Source organism: Gracilinanus agilis, chromosome 1 (genome assembly GCF_016433145.1).
Source record: "Gracilinanus agilis isolate LMUSP501 chromosome 1, AgileGrace, whole genome shotgun sequence".
NCBI classification, from domain to species: Eukaryota; Metazoa; Chordata; class Mammalia; order Didelphimorphia; family Didelphidae; genus Gracilinanus; species Gracilinanus agilis.
In genome coordinates this window covers 88,664,108-88,683,153 of record NC_058130.1, presented here as the reverse complement: position 1 = coordinate 88,683,153, position 19,046 = coordinate 88,664,108, and the positions used below count along the sequence as shown (strand labels likewise).

The 19,046-nt window shown below is 42.7% G+C and overlaps 1 protein-coding gene across 1 annotated transcript in view; it reads left to right on the top strand.

Annotated features, from left to right (window-relative positions):
- The window catches only part of MAPKAPK3 (MAPK activated protein kinase 3), a 92,730-nt gene extending 74,926 nt beyond the window's left edge, over positions 1–17,804 (top strand). Inside the window, exons 3-10 of the mRNA XM_044656928.1 lie at positions 196–260; positions 1,008–1,087; positions 2,215–2,338; positions 9,650–9,725; positions 11,743–11,867; positions 15,960–16,045; positions 16,710–16,790; positions 17,652–17,804. Of these exons, the coding sequence (XP_044512863.1) occupies positions 196–260; positions 1,008–1,087; positions 2,215–2,338; positions 9,650–9,725; positions 11,743–11,867; positions 15,960–16,045; positions 16,710–16,790; positions 17,652–17,804 (790 nt within the window). The remainder of the gene's footprint in view (positions 1–195; positions 261–1,007; positions 1,088–2,214; positions 2,339–9,649; positions 9,726–11,742; positions 11,868–15,959; positions 16,046–16,709; positions 16,791–17,651) is intronic.
- The last annotated feature ends 1,242 nt before the right edge of the window (positions 17,805–19,046 follow it).

Sequence of the window (19,046 nt, the reverse complement as noted above, 5' to 3'; positions counted from 1 at the left end):
TGGGGTGTGTGGAGAGAAGAAAAAATAAAAGATCCTAAACAATTAGTCCTAGGGAAGGTCTAGTCCTTTAGAGCTATGCTAACCAGTCTTGGGGAAGTTTACCCTTCCATTTCTGTCACCTGCTCCCCACCCCCAAAAGGGTACTCCCACTGTCAGTTTACCTGGCCTTCAGTGACGGATCCCCCTCTCTTGCAGCATGGAAGGTGGTGAGCTTTTTAGCAGGATCCAGGAGCGAGGCGACCAAGCTTTCACCGAGAGAGGTATGGATTTCTGTTGGGCCACCCAGTAGAGCCTGAGGAGGGTGCTAGTTCCTGACTACCCTTTAAATCTATCATTCAGTCCAGAATGAACCACCTTTCCCCCTATCTTTTCTTTTTCTCTAAAGCCCAAGCTGGAGGAAGAAGTCAAAATATTCATACAAAATCCCTTCCAAATCTAAATTCTCTTGTCCTACTATTTCAGCCCACGCTATCCTTCAGATCCGTTCGGTCTGGAAAGGTTCAGGCTTGGGAGAAGTACAGATATATGCTTGGAGGGCAAACCTCTTATATGGGGAAATATTGGATATTTATTGATCATTTTTTCTTATGAAAGGCTTTATGGCATCTTCCAAATTGCCATTTAGTGTCCCTATCAGAATGTGGACAAAGGGACTATGGGAATGATACCTCGCCGAGAGCCAATCTAAGAGCCAAGATGGATATCATCTTGTTCCTACTTTCTAGCGAATGTCTACTACTACGGAATCTTCACAGATCTTCTGGCAGGCATTAAGCTATGCCCGTGGAGGGGAATAGTTGGCCTTTGTGCTCCTAGACCTAGCTACAGCAGCTGGAGCTAAGTTTAGTTTGGCCAACTTGGGCAATCTCTCTGTTGGCCTGGGTAGATTGGGCTTCCCTACACTAATGCCATATTACTGAGAGTTTGGAGAGCTGGGGGAGTCAGAGAACTGAACTTGACCTTAACCTTTCATTAATGGAATTTAACTAACACACTTATACCTCCAGAGGCCTCGGAGATCATGAGGGACATTGGTACAGCCATCCAGTACCTGCATGCCATGAACATTGCCCACCGGGATGTCAAGGTAAGAGCATCCTAGCTCCAGAATGGTAACAGGCTCAGAGAACCCTGATAGTTGGCACAGTGTGCCAGCTGCCAGAGGAGTCCTGGAACAGTTTCACCCCTCTCGAGGTCTAAGGTTGGTGTGGGCATCATCTTTAGACTTAACAGCCGCCAGAGAAGTTTAGAGTATTACCTGCTGGCAGAGACAGAAGCAAGAGATGACAGGTTTTTGTCACCTTGAGAATGGGCCTACAAAGCATGGGACTCTTGCTCACAGACCCTTTGTGGCTCCCTGTTACCCAAAGGGTAGAATCCAAATTCTTTTTACTAACATTCAAAATCCTCCATAAAGTTCAATTCAGCAATTCAGCAATCATTTAAGCACCTGCTGTATGCAGAGTACTATGCTACATCCTAAGGGCATTGCACAATTTTTATATAACCCTCTTGGAGCTCACAAATAACTCTGATTCACAACTTTACATTGTAAGTATAATAGAGTTTCATCACAATATCCCACTTGTACCTCACTTAACAGTAACCAGTCATCTCCACTGTAGCTTAAAGTACCCCCTACTTCATCTAAACTGATCTGCTTACTGCTCCCCTTCCATCTCTATGGCTTTGCTTTCACATTTCTCCTTGCTTGGAATTCCCTTCCCCCTATTTCCCTACATCCCATTTTTCCTGAAATATTTAGCTAAAGTTTTCTCTAACTCCTCCCAACCTTAGATAATAGCTCCTTCTCCGGAACTCTTTCCATATTACTGTCTGAATCCCTCCCTTGGGCTCTTCTTAGAGGTACATGCTGCCACATACTGGGAGTTAATATTTTATGTATTTGAGTATCAAATAGAGGGCCCAGAGTAGCCTGAGACTAGGTAGGAAGAAGGCCCACTTTACAAAGGATTGGCTATTTTTATTGGTGACTTTAGGAAATAGAGAGAAATTCATCAAGTGAATATTGATGAATAACATCCAGAAGGGGCTGAAGCTTATACTCGTGTGTCTAAGTGATTTCCTTCTATCCCCTTTCCATCCTTCCTGCATGATGAGAAGGTCTGTGGTAAGGCTTAGCCCCCTCCCCTTTACTCCCTTGAAATATTCTCCTACTTCTGTTACATCATTGTTTTTTCTTTCCTATGACAGCCAGAAAATCTGCTCTATACATCCAAAGGGAAAGACTCAGTACTCAAGCTCACGGACTTTGGATTTGCCAAGGAGACCACTCAAAATGCCCTACAGACACCCTGCTACACACCCTATTATGTGGGTGAGTCCTAAGCAGCCAGCCCCCTACCAATCCCTACTGCCAAACAGAACAATATTCATAGAATAATCACAAGATCATAGGTTTTAGAGTTGGCACTTGGAGCCCATGTAACGCAGCCCCCTCAGTTTATGGATGAGAAGTCTCAGGTGAAACCCAAAGAATTCACATGACTTGCCTGTGGTCATAGAGATAGTAAACAAATGAATCAGATTTTGAACCAGTCATCTCAATCTGAATCATTACTTTTTTCTGTCTAGGAATATATCTCCCTTTTCCCTAAAAATTCCAAGGTATGAGGAACGAGGGTCTTGTCCTAACCCTTCTTGGGGAATAAAACTTTAGTTACTTGACCTAGCTCTCTGCCTTTCCTCCAATGTTGTCTTGATACTAAGCACATGCCAAAATAACTACATCAAGTCAAGGAATCAAATACCAAATCTTTATCTTCAAGAGGAGTTGTAGAAAAATTTCCCCATATTTAGATTTTTACAATTCTAAATATTTCAGTAAATTGGCATTTTTACCCATTGAGTTTCTCCCTCCATCATGGCGGATCTGAAATCATCCATACCTTCATCCTAAGAAACCTTTGACCATATCTTCCCATAAATCCTCTTCTGGGGGCTTTCATTGATAATACCAAAGGAGCACACAGACTGTCCATCTACTATCCCCCACCATCTGTGCATGACATTCTGTCTCTTTCCTAGACATACATTTCTTGGGTGAGATACCACTTATGGTGGGCTAATTTTTATTGGTGATATATTGCAGCCTGTCCATGTCTGACCTGTAAAACCTCTATATGGCCTATAATGGTCTTTGGAGACCATTGATTCCAGGATTTTAAGGCACGGGGGCATTGCCTAAAGAAGAGTGATAAAAATACGGACCTTGTTTGAGAGAGAAGCTTAGGGTCTGTGCAGCTTCCCAATTTTAACAGCCTCTTTTTTCTGTCCAAGATTTGGATTCTGCTAGACCAAGTCTACTGGCTATCCATCCAAAATGCATGGCCTAGTTGGAATAGGGAGGCTTCATCCATATGGTCCGAGCACGAATCACTTCTCTGTAGCCTTAGTCTAAGGCAACCTTTCTTCCTGTCTTTGTTTTCTTTTTTGTGTTAATTTTACTTCATCATACATTATATTGGGGACTGGAGTGCTAGAAATGCCTGGAGCATCCCATGAAATGATGTTTCTTGCTTTGGTGCCTTTGTACATATTTAGGTAAAACCAACTCTGCCCACTCCTATATCTGCCTCTCCAGGCAGAAACCATCCTCTCATTCTTCAGCAACTTGCTTTTTTATTCCCTGGTTATGTTGAGAATGAGAATGTAAAGGTTGATCTGATCTACTTCAGTTTGTTCATTGGACAGATCTCACATCTAGCATGCCAGCTGCTTGAATTCATGTTTATAGGCAGTCCAAAGCTATAGCATCCTTAGCACCTTCCCTTTTTTGGCCACCATTACTTTCAGAGCAGCAGAGGGTCACCCTATTGGGAACTTTCTTGGGTTCATGCATCACCATAGCCAAAGAATTTATTACCAAATGGCCAGCCTTCTGGCATTGAGCTTCTCCACACTTAGCAGGGCTGGTCTTCAGAAAACAGACACAGTCTGTCACAAGGACTGTAATTGGAAAACAAATAAGAAAAAAATCCTGGCTGTGAGTCATGCTTTTGAAATGTGGTAAAAGAATCCCATCAGCCAAAAGGGTTAACACCAAACTCAGGCTGTGTTTTTCATACTTTTCAAATTTTGTCTGAAATTTATATTATGGAAAAACACAGAAGATTCTACCAAAAATAAGATCTGGGCAGGAAATTCATTTTGGAGATGAGAAGAGAGAGCCCTAAGGTAGCTCAGAGAGGTACATAGAATGACAGAATGGGAGAGACCATCTTGCACAACTTGTTTTTGACAGATGGGGAAAATGAGGTACATGGAGAAGAAGACTCTTGCACTCTTGCTTAAGATAATTAAACTGTTTAACAGTAGAGTCATGACTTGAATACAAGCCTCCTGATTTCTTTTTTTCAATAAACTTATTTTATTTTATTTTTTAACATTTAATAATATTTATTTTTTAGAAAAGTTAACATGGTTACATAATTCATGCTCTTACTTTCCCCTTCACACCCCGACCTTCCCCACCCCCCATAGCTGATACACATTTCCACTGGTTTTAACATGTGTCATTGATCAAGACCTATTTCCATATTATTGATATGGAAATATCAATATTAAGGACCACCACTGGGGTGGTCCTTAAAGTCTACATCCCTAATCATGTCTGCCTCAACCCATGTGTTCAAGAAGTTGTTTTTTTTCTGTGTTTCCACTCCTGCAATTCTTCCTCTGAATGTGGGTAGCGTTCTTTACCATAAGTCCCTCAGAATTGTCCTGGGTCATTGCATTGCTGCTAGTAGAGAAACCCATTACATTCTATTTTACCACAGTGTATTGGTCTCTGTGTACAATGTTCTTCTGGCTCTGTTCCTTTCGCTCTGCATCAATTCCTGGAGGTCTCTCCAGTTCACATGGAATTCCTCCAGTTTATTATTCCTTTGAGCACAATAGTATTTCATCACCTGCATATACCACAATTTGTTCAGCCATTCCCCAATTGAAGGACATTCCCTCATTTTCCAGTTTTTACCACCACAAAAAGTGCAGCTATAAATATTTTTGTACAAGTCTGTTTATCTATGATCTCTTTGGGGTACAAACCCAACAATGGTATGGCTAGATCAAAGGGCAGGCATTCTTTTATAGCCCTTTGAGCATAGTTCCAAATTGCCATCCAGAATGGTTGGATCAGTTCACAATTCCACCAGCAATGCATTAATGTCCCAGTTTTGCCACATCCCCTCCAACATTCATTACTCTCCCCTTCTTTCATTTTAGCCAATCTGCTAGGCGTGAGGTGGTACCTCAGAGTTGTTTTGATTTGCATTTCTCTAATTATTAGAGATTTAGAACACTTTCTCATGTGCTTATTGATAGTTTTGATTTCTTTATCTGAAAATTGCCTATTCACATCCCTTGCTCATTTATTGATTGGAGAATGGCTTGATTTTTTATACAATTGATTTAACTCCTTGTATATTTGAGTTATTAGACCCCTGTCAGAGATTTTTGTTATAAAGATTTTTTCCCAGTTTGTTGTTTCCCTTCTGATTTTGGTTGCATTGTTTTTGTTTGTACAAAAACTTTTTAATTTAATACAATCAAAATAATTTATTTTACATTTTGTAATTTTCTCTAACTCTTGCTTGGTTTTAAAATCTTTCCTTTCCCAGAGATCTGACAGGTATACTTTTCTGTGTTCACTTAACTTATTTATAGTTTCCCTCTTTATATTCAAGTCATTCACCCATTCTGAATTTATCTTGGTGTAGGGTGTGAGATGTTGATCTAAACCTAATCTCTCCCATATTGTTTTCCAAATTTCCCAGCAGTTTTTTTCAAATAGTGGATTTAGGCTCTTTGGGTTTATCATACACTGTCTTGCTGACAGCACTTACCCCAAGTCTATTCCACTGATAAGCCTCCTGATTTCTAATCCAGTATTTTTTCCACTAAAGGGAACAGGCTCATCTTTTCCTTCTCTTCTAACCTACTGGCCAGTTTTTGTGAGCAATGGGGTGACTCAGACCATAATTATCTAGCAGAGAAAAGCTTGAGCAGGAAATTAGCCCTGCCTCTTGAAAGCTTAGGCAACTGAAGACTTTGTAATTCCAAGGTTCTTTTTCAAGATCCACAGCCTCCTTGGGATAGGGGAAGGGAAGCACAAATTCTGAGTGGCCTCAACCTCAACTCAGACTTTCTCAGCAGCAGACTCTTCTCATCCCCTGAACATCCACCCATTCCTTGGAGATCCATTGGTATTTGGGAACTTCATGATTCAGTGTTCCAGGGCTGTGCTCATACCTCTTAGAAAAAGGTGCCTCCTTTCCCAAATCTTGGCTTTCCCTAATGTTTTCTTGGCCTATTGAATGAAATCATCTCTGACGTTTAGGGAGAAAATTAGAAATTCCGAGCCAGAAGTTTGGTTGTTGCTTAATTGTGTCTAACTCTTTGTCATCCCCTCTGGGGTTTTACTGGCAAAGATACTGGAGTGGTTTGTCATTTCCTTCTCTAGCTCATTTTATAGATGAGGAAACTGAGGCAAATGAGATTAAGTGACATTCACAGGGTCACACAGCTAGTAAGTGTTCGAGGCAATATTTGAACTCGGGAAGATGAGTCTTCCTGACCTCAAGCCCAGCACTCATTGTGCTTCTAAGTTCAAATCTCTACTCAGTGCTTATTTCCTGTGTGACTAAGTAAATCTCTTACCCTTTTCTAAATTTGTTTCCTTCACAGTTATATGAACGTAACAGTCTCAACCATTTCATCATTATTGTGAACATTATTTGGGCATTAGCTATGAAAACATTGTGTAAACTCATATGCTCTATGGGTATAGGGGAAGGACAGGGGCAAAGGGTGTTATCCGTAGATGGTCAGTCACACACAGTTCTGTTCGATGAAGTGATGGATATATTTGCTTGGAGAAACCCAGCTAGAAAAGAAAAACGAGATAGTGTTCCTGGAGTAAAACCTTCTTCCAAGAAGATCCCACTTTGCTAAACAGACAGATAAGAGGCTGTTGCTGGGTTTTACAGATTTCTTTTTTTTGCAAGACAATTCCCTACAGATTCTTCAGTCTTTGGTTTTTAAGGAGTTTGCTCCTCCAGAACATCACCTCTAGGACCAGCTCAGGCTCATCGAGTGCTCCCAAGATTACAAAGCTTGCTGGTGACGTGCTTGCTTTATTGAGAGGCAGCAAGGGACAGAGAAGAGATCTGAGTCTGAAGGCTTGGGTTTAAGGACAGCCTCTGTCCCTTAACCATTTGATCTTGGGTCTTCCAAGCCTGTTTATTTGGTTTTGGTTTTGGTTTTTCCCTTAGGCAAGACCTATGATTTTGTTCATATGAGGAACTCATGGTATGAGAACCCCTCGCAGATGGAAACTGACAGCTCGCCTCTAATTTGTAATCTCAGAGAGTTGCCTGGGCACATAGGTTATATGTGGGTGGCAGCCAAAGGATTTGAACGGAGGTCTGCTTGACCTCAAGGCCATATCTCTCCCTCTGCCACACCACCTTTTTATTAGATAGAGATCTGCTTATCTGCTAAATAGGGATGATAATATTTGTACTACATATCCCACGAGGGTAAAAACAAGTGCTTTTAAGCCTGAAAAGTTCTCTTGAAACGAGAGTTTATTTCCTCTTTCATTTGATTCACAAAAATTCACATAATGACAGAACCAGGATTCAAATTCATGTTCTCTGACTTGGCATCTAAATTTAGATGCACCTTTTTGGGGACGGGGTCTATAAAATCAGGGTCACTTGTACTTACTTCCTTCTCCCCTTTTTTTGAACTTACCAACAGAATCTGTGCACATGGCAGTCAGAGCCCATCCTGCCTCCTTAGGATTCCCTCCTTCCTCCAGGACCACCTCTGTGTCCTCCCCTCCCCCTCAGCCACTTTGGCACATCAGCTGGAATCCCTCTTCCACCGGAGAAAAGCTTGCTTCTTGTCAGCCAGCCCCAACAGACGCTTCTTGGCAGCCACTTCTAACTGAGCCACTTATCTGAGCAGAGGAGACTGGGGCTATATTTAAACCTATTTTCCCGCCTTCTCTATTTTTGCATAAATTTGGTAATAGTGAGAGACACTGCATGGGCTCAAGTCTAAAACAAGTTTCCCAGTTGGGCCTGGTTCAATGGCTTGATCGGTTCCTCTGGATGTTTTCATTCATTAATTCAGGAAGTATTTATTAAGCACTCTTTATACTCAATGCACTGAACCTCTGCTGAGAAGCAGGAGAAGATTAAGTTAGCCTTGTCCCTTGCCTTCAACAGGCTAATAATCTAATAGGGGAGGTTAGACATAAACAAAGATAAATATAAGACAAATTGCAATAAAAGAATAACACTGATATTGATTTGACATTTATATAGTATTTGATGGCTTGCAAAGCATGCAACTTATATATTACCTCCTTTGAAGCTGTTTTTCTTCAATAAAAACCCTTAACTCATCTTAGAATTTATACTTTGTGATGGCTCTAAGGCAGAAGAGAGGTAAGGGGCAGTTGGGGTTAAGTGACTAGCCTAGGGTCACACAGGAAGTATCCAAGGCTGTATTTGAACCCAGGACCCTTCATCTCTAGGTCTGACTCTCTACCCAGTGAGCCACTTAACTGCCCTTCATCCTTTGAATCTTCTGACAACTCTCCCTCTAAGGTGAGAAGGACAAGTAATTATAATGCTATTTCATAGGTGAAGAGATTAAGGCTTGTGAAGGAAAGCAACTTGCCCAAGGTTATATAGCTCAGAAGAGGACCTAGTTTTCTGTTTAGGTAGTACAGTGGATAGAGTGATGGACTTAAAGTCAAGGAGACCTGAGTTTGAATTCTACCTCAGACACTTAGTAGCTTTGAGACCCTGGGCAAGTCAGTTATCCTCTGACTTCCTCGGTTTCTCCATCTGTAAAATGGTTATCATAATAGCACCTACTTCTCGGGGTGTTTGTGAGAATCACATGAGATGACATAGAAAGCTTTTAGCAGCTCATAAAGTGCTATAGAAATGCTAGCTATGATTCTGATTCCAAATCCAGTGTTCTTTTCGCTAAACTGCTTTAAGTACAGAGGAAGAAAAATATAAGTAGTTATTAAGAAGAATATGATATATTAGGCAATCAGATGAGGGAGGTAACCCCCACCTTCCTCTGTTTCCTCAGTCTTTAGGACCCAGGGAAGTCAAAACAAGATGTTACTGCCATTGAGTAAGACAGAGCTGAAGGTCTGGCTATCTGTAATAAAGAATGGGGAAAGAGGTTCTCAGAGAAGAGTCTTTACCACAGTGGGGAGGGGATGGTAGGAGAGTGGGAAATGCTTGAACCTCTTTCATGTCTAAATTGGTTCAAATTGAGGGGAGAATACATTTATATATATGTGAATATATTTATATAGATATAGATATAGATACAGATATAGATATATATGGAGAGAGACACATACACACACAGAGGGGAGTGAGAGAAATAGAGACAAAGGAGGAAGAGAGAAGAGAGAGAGGAGAGAAGAGAGATTGAGATTGGTGATAGAAATCCATCTTGCCCAACAGGGAATGGCTTGTCTCCACAAGGACAGCCTCTGCCATTGCCAAAGAGCACTTGTCTGGCTTGTGTGGGCTGTGGAGAAGGATGGAGGCTCACAAGATACACTTTTGGTTTTGTTTCCTTCTAGCCCCTGAGGTGCTGGGTCCTGAGAAGTATGACAAGTCGTGTGACATGTGGTCACTCGGAGTTATCATGTATATCCTGTGAGTATGGGGCTAAGCCCCAAGAGTTCCCGCTTAGAATGACTTCCCCTGACCAACAGTTTTCCTTCTCTCTTTCTCTCCTTTTTCTTGCCTCTCCTTTCCTCTTTCCTCTCCTCCCCTGAATTTTCTTCCCTCCTCTACTTTCTTTGCTGCTACTTCTTTATCCTCTTCTTCTCCATGCTCTTTTCTCCTCTCCCTCCCCTCTTCCTTTCTTTTCCTCTCTTCTATCCCTCCCTCTCTTTCCTCCTACTTGCCTTTCCTTCTCCTCCCTTTCCTATTTCCCTCTCCCTTTTTCTTCTATCTCTCTCACTCCCTTCTCCCTCCTTATTTTCATCTTCCTATCTCTACAGCGCATTTGTCAAAAGGCTTTGAACTGGGTAATGATTTGCTATAGCCTAAGGCACCATAGACTACCTGGAGTTAGAAAGAAAGCTCTAGGTTTTTCTAATTCTGTCTATATTCCTAATGAGCAGGGGGATTCTGGTCTCTTTTCTTTCTGAGCCCCATTCCTCCTCCTGTTTGCAAAATGAGAGAATGAGACTAGATAGCTAGGAAGTACATTCCTCTTATGTTGAAAAACCCTCCTCAGGAAATAGAGAATAAAACTATACTAGTGGGGGACCTCAGCCTTCTCTTATCAGAACTACATAAATCTAACCAAAAAATAAACAGGAAAGAAGTAAAGGAAGTGAATGAAATTTTAGAAAAGTTAGATTTAATAGATATCTGGAGAAAATTGAATAGGGATAGCACATAGTACATTCACAAAAGTTGACTTTGTACTAGGGACATAAAATCCAAATGCATAAAAGCAAAAACAATAAATGCAACTTTTTCAGACCATATTGAAAAACCCTCCTCAGTTTCCCATTCCTAGTATGCCATATTTGCTTTCAGGCATGTCCTACTCTTGATAACCCCCTTTGGGGTTTTTGTGGCAAAGATTCCGAAGTGGTTTGCCATTTCCTTCTCAGCTCATTTTACAGATGAGGAAATTGAGGCAAACAGCATTAAATGACTTGCCCAGAGCCAGATTTGAAGCCATAAGAGTCTTCCTGACTTTAAGCCCAGCAACTCTGTGTACTGAATCTCCTCCCTCCCCTAACCTCAAATAAATTGTGGGAAGCCAATAAGAGAATAGATAAAAATCTGAGACCCCTCTTTTGACCCCTTTTGTGATCTTTGTGATTTCTTGTTGAAAAGTATTGTGGCCTTATTGAAAAGCTTTAAGTTCTTAGCAAACCTGAATTATCTGGAGATGATAAAAAGATCTCAAGAATAAATGAGTCTCATATGCTTCCCTGCTCCAGGAAATGGACTAGCCATGAGCTCATGTCTTGGTATTCTTTTCACCATCTCTAATAGGAGCACTGAATTGGGAGTCACAGGATCTGGGTTCAAACCCCAGTTCAGCTGTTTAATGTCACCTTATAACCTAGCCAATCACCTCATTTCTCTGGGCTTGGTTTCCTCAAGGGACTTGGATTAGATGACCTCTCAGCTCCCTTCCAGTCCAAGGTCTAGAAACTACTGTATGATTTGTGACACTCTTAGCTTCTCGGTGACAGAAATTATATAGCATGCAGAGCTGACAGGGACCTAGGTGGAAACCCAATCCAACTGGCCTCTGAACAGAGTCTCCTTCATAGCATTCTCAGAGAGCAGACCTCCAATGCTGGGGAGCCTTCTTCCTTCCTTTTCACACAGCTCTGAGTGATTGCAGATTTTTCTTAGAAACAAAGTCTGCTACTTTGCAACTTCCTCCTGGTTCAGCTCTTAGGGGCCAAAGGAAACAAATCTAATCTCCAGATGTTTATATTATCATTAAGGAATCCTAGTTCAGGCCCCATCATCCATCTACTCCATTCCTAGGGGTGCTTAAATAGTCTTTCTTGGGTGGCCAGGCATAGAAGGGACTACAGAGCAGCTATTTGGGTATTACTCTCCTTCTGTATCCTCATCCATCTTCCAACCCTCCAAAGATAAAGCTTAACAATTTCTAACTCATTTTCCATAGTCTTTGTGGCTTCCCTCCATTCTACTCCAACACCGGCCAAGCCATTTCCCCTGGAATGAAGAGAAGGATTCGAATGGGACAGTATGGATTTCCCAATCCCGAGTGGTCTGATGTCTCAGAAGAAGGTGCGCCCCTCTGCTGTGTTTCACCTTTCTATAAAATACATCCATCCTCTCTCTTCTTGGTGCCTCCTACTACCAATTATTATAGTTACAATCACCATAGTCATGCTAGCTAACATTTATCTCGCCCTTACTGTATTCTGGGCATTGTACTAAGTGCTTTACAGTTATTGTCCCATTTGATCCTCACAACACCCCTGCAAGTTAGGTACTGTTATTATCCCTATTCTGTTGCTGATCGGTGTTTTTCCTTTTGAGGTTTTCTTGGCAGATACTAGAAAGGTTTGCCATTTCCTTTTACAGCTTGTTCTACAGAAGAGGAAACTGAGGCGAACAGGGTTAAGCAACTTAACCAGAGTCACAATGCCAATAAGTGTTTGAGGCCAGATTTGAACTCAAGAAGACGAGTCTTTCTGACTCCATGTCTTGTACTCTATCCACTGTGCCACCTAGCTGCCTCTTTGTCACCTAGCTTCCTCCATTTTACAGATGAGGGAAATGAGACAGAAAGGTTAAGTGATTTGCCCAGAGTCACACAGCTAGTCCATGACTGAGGCTAGACTTGAATTGAGATCTTGGCTCCACACCTGGCACTCTATTCACTACAACACCTTGCTATCATATGATTACAGTATCCTTAGAATTGTAAATCGTGAAAGGCCTTAAATGCCAAACAATGAAGTTTATATTTTATCCTAGAGACAATAGGGATCCAAAATTGCTTCTTGAGCAGGGAGAGGGATGGTGAGAAGATTTATACTTAAGAAATATTTCTGTGCCAGCTGGGTGGAAGATTTACCGAAGGGGGAAAGCTTAGAGACAGAAGAATAAATTAGGGGGCTACTGTAGTACCCCAAGAAAGATGTGATGAGGACTAGAGCTAGCTGGTGTGGTGGCTGTGTGAGTCCAGAGAAGGGGACCAATACAAGAGAAATTCATTGAATATGGGGTAGGAAGTGTGAAAGAAGGGACCCGAATGCCTGGAAGGATGGTGGGGAAACCCAGAATATTAAACCTAGAAGAGACCTAGAGCCGTCTTGGTAGGGTTCAAAGCCTACCTCCAGACACTAACTGTGACCAGAGACAAATCACTCAGCCTCAGTTTTCTCATGTGATAACTAGGGGTTATATTTGCCCTACTTAATCTTATATGGATTTTGTGAGCAAAACTCTGTAAACCTCAAAGCACTACGCAGGCGACAACTAAATTATCAACCTCCAATTCAGTTCCTTCATTTTTCAGAGAAAGCTGAGGCACAGAGACAGAAATGAATTTATCTGAGATAACACAGCAAGTCAGTGGCAAAGCTAGGATACAGATATTAAGAATCCTGGCTTCTAAGGGGACTGGGTTCCTCTGGTTTCCTTTTTCTAATTTAATCAGTTTTTATAACTCATCCTCACACTAAGTCAGTTATCTAGAAGTAAACTGCTAACTTTTTTTGGGAGGGAGAAGGTAAGTTTCTCTCCTCTGAGTTTATTGGGTTGGGACCAAGGGGATGTTTAATGCCTTGGAGGAAAAGACATGGTTGTTTTTTTGTTTTGTTCCATTTCGTTTTACAGGCAGATGTCTTATTTAGCCTATAGAAGAGCATAAGGAATAGCATAGTTTAATGGGAATACTCTGCTGAAATAGCCCACTGGCCACACTCTTCCCTCCATTTGAACAGCCACCAAAGCAAAGGAAACCAGAGTTCCCCCCAAAAAGAGCTTGGCCCAAAGATTCAGTCTCTCCCCTCCGACCTCAGCCCACCACACCCAGGCTGGTTACTGAGGGTAGAGCAGCAGCAGCAGCAACTGGAATATTCTGAACCTGGGGGCACATGGCCTGGTGGGCGCTTAGCCTTCCTCAGGGGCCATGGGGACCAGGAATTTCCACTACAAACCAGAACAGGCAGCAGGAATGCCAGCTAAAAACAGAGAGTGGGGCAACAGGATGGAGTGGAAATACCATCAAGCAGGCAGAGCGCCTGTTTTCCAATTCCAGTTCATTGGGTGACTGAGTGTGTAGCTTCTCTCTCTGGACCTCAATTTTCTCATCTGGTAAATGCACTCATAGATTATGGTGTTAGAGCTGTAAGCCAGAGCCATAGAAATAACCTAGTCCAACTCCCTCATTTTACAAAGGCAGGCTGTTGCCCAAGTTCACAGAGCTATTTAGTGGCAGAGCTGGGATTTGAACTGCAGTTTCATTTGTTAAGCACCTACTATGTGCAAGGTGCTGGGAATACAAATATAAAATAAAAACAGGATAACCTTTGCCCTCACAGATAAAACAAGGCCAGTCTTTGCCCTCACGGAGCTTGCATTCTACCAGGGAATACAACATGAAAGCAGATAAATTAATACAAGGTGATCTGAGGCAGAAAAAAGCATAATAATTGGGCAATCTTGTGTTCTTTCCATAATAATACCTGCCTGTGTCCTACCTAGCAGCTAGGTGATGCAGTGGATAGAATGCTAGGCCTGGAGTCAGGAAGACCTGAGTTCAAATCCAGTCTCTGACACTTACTGTGTGATCTTAGGTAAACAAGGTTATCTATAAAATGAGCTGGAGAAGAAAATGGCAAACCACTCCAGTATCTTTGGGGTCACTTGGAGTCGAACACGACTGAAACTACCGAACAGCAACAGCTTGTCCTACCTGCTCCCTCCAGGAGTGTTGTGAGGGTCAGAAGAGGCAATGGATGGGAAAGCACTTTGTTTGGAAAGTATAAAGCAGTAGAGAAATGCAGGGTATTGTTTATCCCTTGTCTGCTGGGAATAAAACTGTGGCACAGGCTTAATCCTGTCCATGGTTCACTGGGGTAGCGGGGCCCCTTCAATAATACAGCTGGTTGGGATTGGGGGTGGAGAGATCTCAATTCATGTCAGCTTTTTAGACTGACTGATTTTATAAAGTTTACTTTCCAGTGGAATCACTCAATGTAAGACCAAGCTAGAACTGAGTCAGAAGGACATTTATTTGGCCATATAATAAAACCTGCATTAGCGAATAGCTCCAGCACCCCATATAGGTTGTCATCAAAGGCTGAGACAATGGCACTCACCATGGGTATGGTGTGAAAAAGCCCTGGTTTCTAGACCCGGCTCAGCTTTGCTATGTGACCTTGAGCAAGCTTCTCTTCCCACTTTCCTCTTTTGTTAAATGAAGGAGTTGGAATTAGATGGTCTCTATGGTCCTTCCCAGCTCTGACATTCTTGGATAGACTTTGGCATCTTGTTCTTAGATAATCCCTTTTCTCTCCCTTAGAGGCAGGGCATTGGAGTTGCTAGGGGAAACCCTGGCTGATGCTATCCTTAGTCTAACACTGCGTGTTACCCTGTGGGGTGAGGGAGGAGAGGCCAGCTGTCACTTAAATCAGCCCAGCTGGCCGCATGAGCCTTACTTAGCAAATCCAATCTCTCCAGATCCAGTATGTGCGGCTCTTTCTTTTGGAAAGCCTCTGTGCATACACCACCTGAGTAGATAGTGGTTCTCAAATGACCTTTACTTTCAAGGGAAGTTGGGGTGGGGGTCAGAGGGAAAGATATGAAGATGAGCCAGAGCAGGGGGTCATACTGAGATCATGGATTCTTCCCCAGACACAGTATTAGAAGATTATTGGCTAAAAAGATTAGCTTGTTTGATCCAGTAGAATCTGAAAGTATTCAGGAAAGGCATATTCTTCTCCCTACTAGGCTTTTCCACCTAGTAGGAAGAGAAAGGCAGACAGACTAGGAGTCCAAGATTTTCTGCAAAGAACTCACACATGAAAGCTGATTGTCTTTGATTGCCAATGTTCAGAGTTACATACTGTTCTCCTTCCCTCCAAGACATGTCCTGTAGTTGCCCAGCAGGGACAGCTCTTTGGAGAAAGAAAAGGAGAATTGGCTTGCATGATATTGAAGTGCTGATGAGAAAGTCCTCTTTCTTTTCTTTCCTTTCTTTCATTTTCATCTTCTCCCTATTTTTCTTTCTCCTCTCTTCCCTTCTTTTCTTTAACTCTCTGGCCTCTTCTTTCCTTTTTATCATCTTCCTTTCCCTTCCATTCTTTGCTTTTTTCAAATTTACTTTCTCAATTATTACCTTTTCTTCTCTCTAATCTCACCCAGCCAAGCAATTGATCCGACTCCTGTTAAAGACAGAACCTACCGAAAGAATGACCATCACCCAGTTTATGAACCATCCTTGGATTAATGTGAGTTCACCCTCCTTTCAGCAAGGGAGTCACTCGGAATGTCCTGGAGCACTCACATCCCTAGGCTTAGAGTTCCGTGTTCGCTTCATAGCAAGAAAGAGAAATGCTAAGGGTAGCAAGTAACACTCTCCTAACAGCTCCTTAAGGCCAGGTAGACAGCCCTTACCATGGCCAAGACAGGAAAATGGGAGACTTGGTGTTGGTAGGAGGGAGAAATGAGTGCAGTCGTGCTCAGTCTTTTCAATACCATTAATACGCCCCAACTTTCCCTGCCCATTGAGTCTTATGGTAGAGTTACAGAAGATATTCAGAGGTTCAGCAGCCCCCAAAAGCCAGTGTTTCTTCCACTGGAGCAAACATCAGAGACTCAAGCCAAGAAATAGAGGGCCTTCCCTGGCCTATCCTTAGGAGAAAGGGAATAATACATATGTGTATGAGCACAGGGGGTGAGGGTTCTGGGGGTGATAGTAGACAAAACCTCATCCCAAAAGCCAAGGAAGCTTGAGTTTCAGACCTGGACCTCGTTTGACCACCAGCTAGTATGGGACCTTGGGAAAATCACTTCCAGGCCTCCACTGACCTACCAGTAAAATGAAATGGGGTGAATAGGTCCCTTCAGGGTTCCCTTCCAGCACCGACAATCCACATTCTATGATTTTTCTAGCAATCAATGGTGGTCCCGCAAACTCCTCTTCACACTGCCCGAGTCCTGCAGGAAGACAAAGACCACTGGGATGAAGTGAAGGTCTGTCTTGCCATCTTTCTATCTCTCTCCATTAACCCTACCCCAACCCCCGGGGGGGGGGGGAGGAGGCTTGGAAAGGGAAAGTCTGGACCTCCCCTTATTAGACAACACTGGCTTGTCCCAAGTCCTCAGTGGTTGACTTTTCTCTGGCAGCAGACCCAAACTCCCAGGTCTCGGTAAATGTCTCTGAGGGCCTTGAGGCAGGCCTGGAGATTGTGATGGTAGCCCAAACTGAGAAGAGGAGCACCATTAAAATCCAGCTCAGGACAGGATTTATCAAGAGTTTACTATATGTCAGTCTCTAAGCTTAATGCTGAAGGTACAAAACCAAAAGGGAGATGCTTCCTGCCCTCCAGGAGTGAGCATGGAGCGAGTGAGATCATTACTGAACTTACCAGATGAAAAATATCATTGGCCAGAGATCAGCCGTGTTGAACACTGTCCAAGTGAAGGGCCTGGAAATGCGTAGCCTAGAAAAGAAGAGATTTCAGAGGAACAGATTATGTATTTTCAAATATTCCCCACTGAACACAGACTTAGACTCTATCTCCTCAGGACCCTTCCTAGCTAGGTTCATATGAATCCACAATTCAAGGCCTTGGATAACAAGTCTATGATCTCTGCCTCCTGATACAGGATGGACTCAGAGTGCAGAATGAGACTTTTTTTTAGACATGGCCAATTTAGGAATTTGCTTTGCTTGACCATGCATATTTGTTACAAAAGTTTTATATTCTTTTTCTATGGGAAAGAGAAAAGATGGATTTTCATAAACTGAAAGAAATTCTTACCTTTTTAAAAAAATATGGTATGAAGTGTACACATTTCCCATTGTCCATCTCTGTCTCTTCCCGACTGCAGGAAGAAATGACCAGTGCCCTGGCCACTATGCGGGTAGATTATGACCAGGTGAAAATCAAAGACTTGAAAACTTCTAACAACCGGCTCCTTAATAAACGTCGAAAGAAGCAGGCTGGTGGCTCCATGTCCTCTACAGGCTGCAACAACCAGTAAAGAAGAGAGAGGCCAGTGGGCAGTGAGTGGCTTCTGGCCATCCAGCTCCCAGCTTTATCCTCCCCCATCATTTGGGGTATGACTCAGACTGGGCCTTGCACAGTGTTGGGGAGCCAAGCCTGGCAAGAGGAGAGCAAGGACAGATTCAGGTTTCTGCCAGGACTCAGGACTATTAGGGGTTTAGGGCATTTGGCCTTTTAAGTGAAAAGGGGTTGTTTTGTTCTAACAAAGTGTGACATTGGACTTAAGAATGGTGGCATTGTAAAACCAAGAGTTCTGGTATTTGGGACTCTATAGCTTTAGCCATACACCAAGGCAAGAGAGAGAGAAACGTTCAGCCAAAGACTTTAATTGATCTTTTCTGTGCAGATCAAGTGGGGTTAGGTTTTTTTGGGGGGTGGGGGAGTGGTTTTCCAGGCTTAGAAAGAAGCTGAATATTCTCATGTTTGTGCCTCTATTATTCCCCTCAAGGAGAGAGAGGTAACCCTCTAATTTGAAATACCTTTGCAAAGCAAAGAAGAGCTCAAAAGGTGGTTCTCTCCCTCTCTCTCTCTCTCTCTCTCTCTCTCTCTCTCTCCCCCTCCCCACCCCCAGACTATTCCCATCATGGTTTCTCCATTTTGGAGGCTACTGTTCTAAATTCCATAGTATTCAGTTCTTACTTACCATGAAGATGAGGGAATTGGCAGATAGAAAAGAGACCTAGGCTGCCCCCAGACCACAGAATCTATGTTGTCTTACATATTCCTGATGCCTTCCACATTGACTGAGAGGCAGCACATGGGCAACCTCCAAGATCCATGAATTCTGAATGGATGGTCCCTTTTATATCCCTCTCTTTTTCCTTTCTTTCTCAGTCCCTTCTACTCCCTTCTCTCTATTTTCTCTTTTTCTCTTAAAAACTTTTCACTGCAGAATTTTCCTTTGGGCCACAGTCATTCTCTTCAAATTGTTCAGCACTGCTGGGTGGGGAGAGAAGGAAGGTGAGAAGGGCTGTGTGGAGAAGGTTGGCTGCTTGCTTTTCCTCTGTTGTGTCTCTGAGGCCAAGCCAGCACAGTTGATTCTGAAGGACACTTTCAGCAAGAAGAGAACCTTTGAGAAGAGGCTGCCATTGAAACCCTTTTGCCTTACCCTAGTGCCTTGCTGATATCATTCAGTCTGACTCTCCTTGGCCCCATTTTGGGGTTTTCTTGGTAAAGACACTGGAGTCGTTTGCCATTTCCTTCTTCTGCTCATTTTATG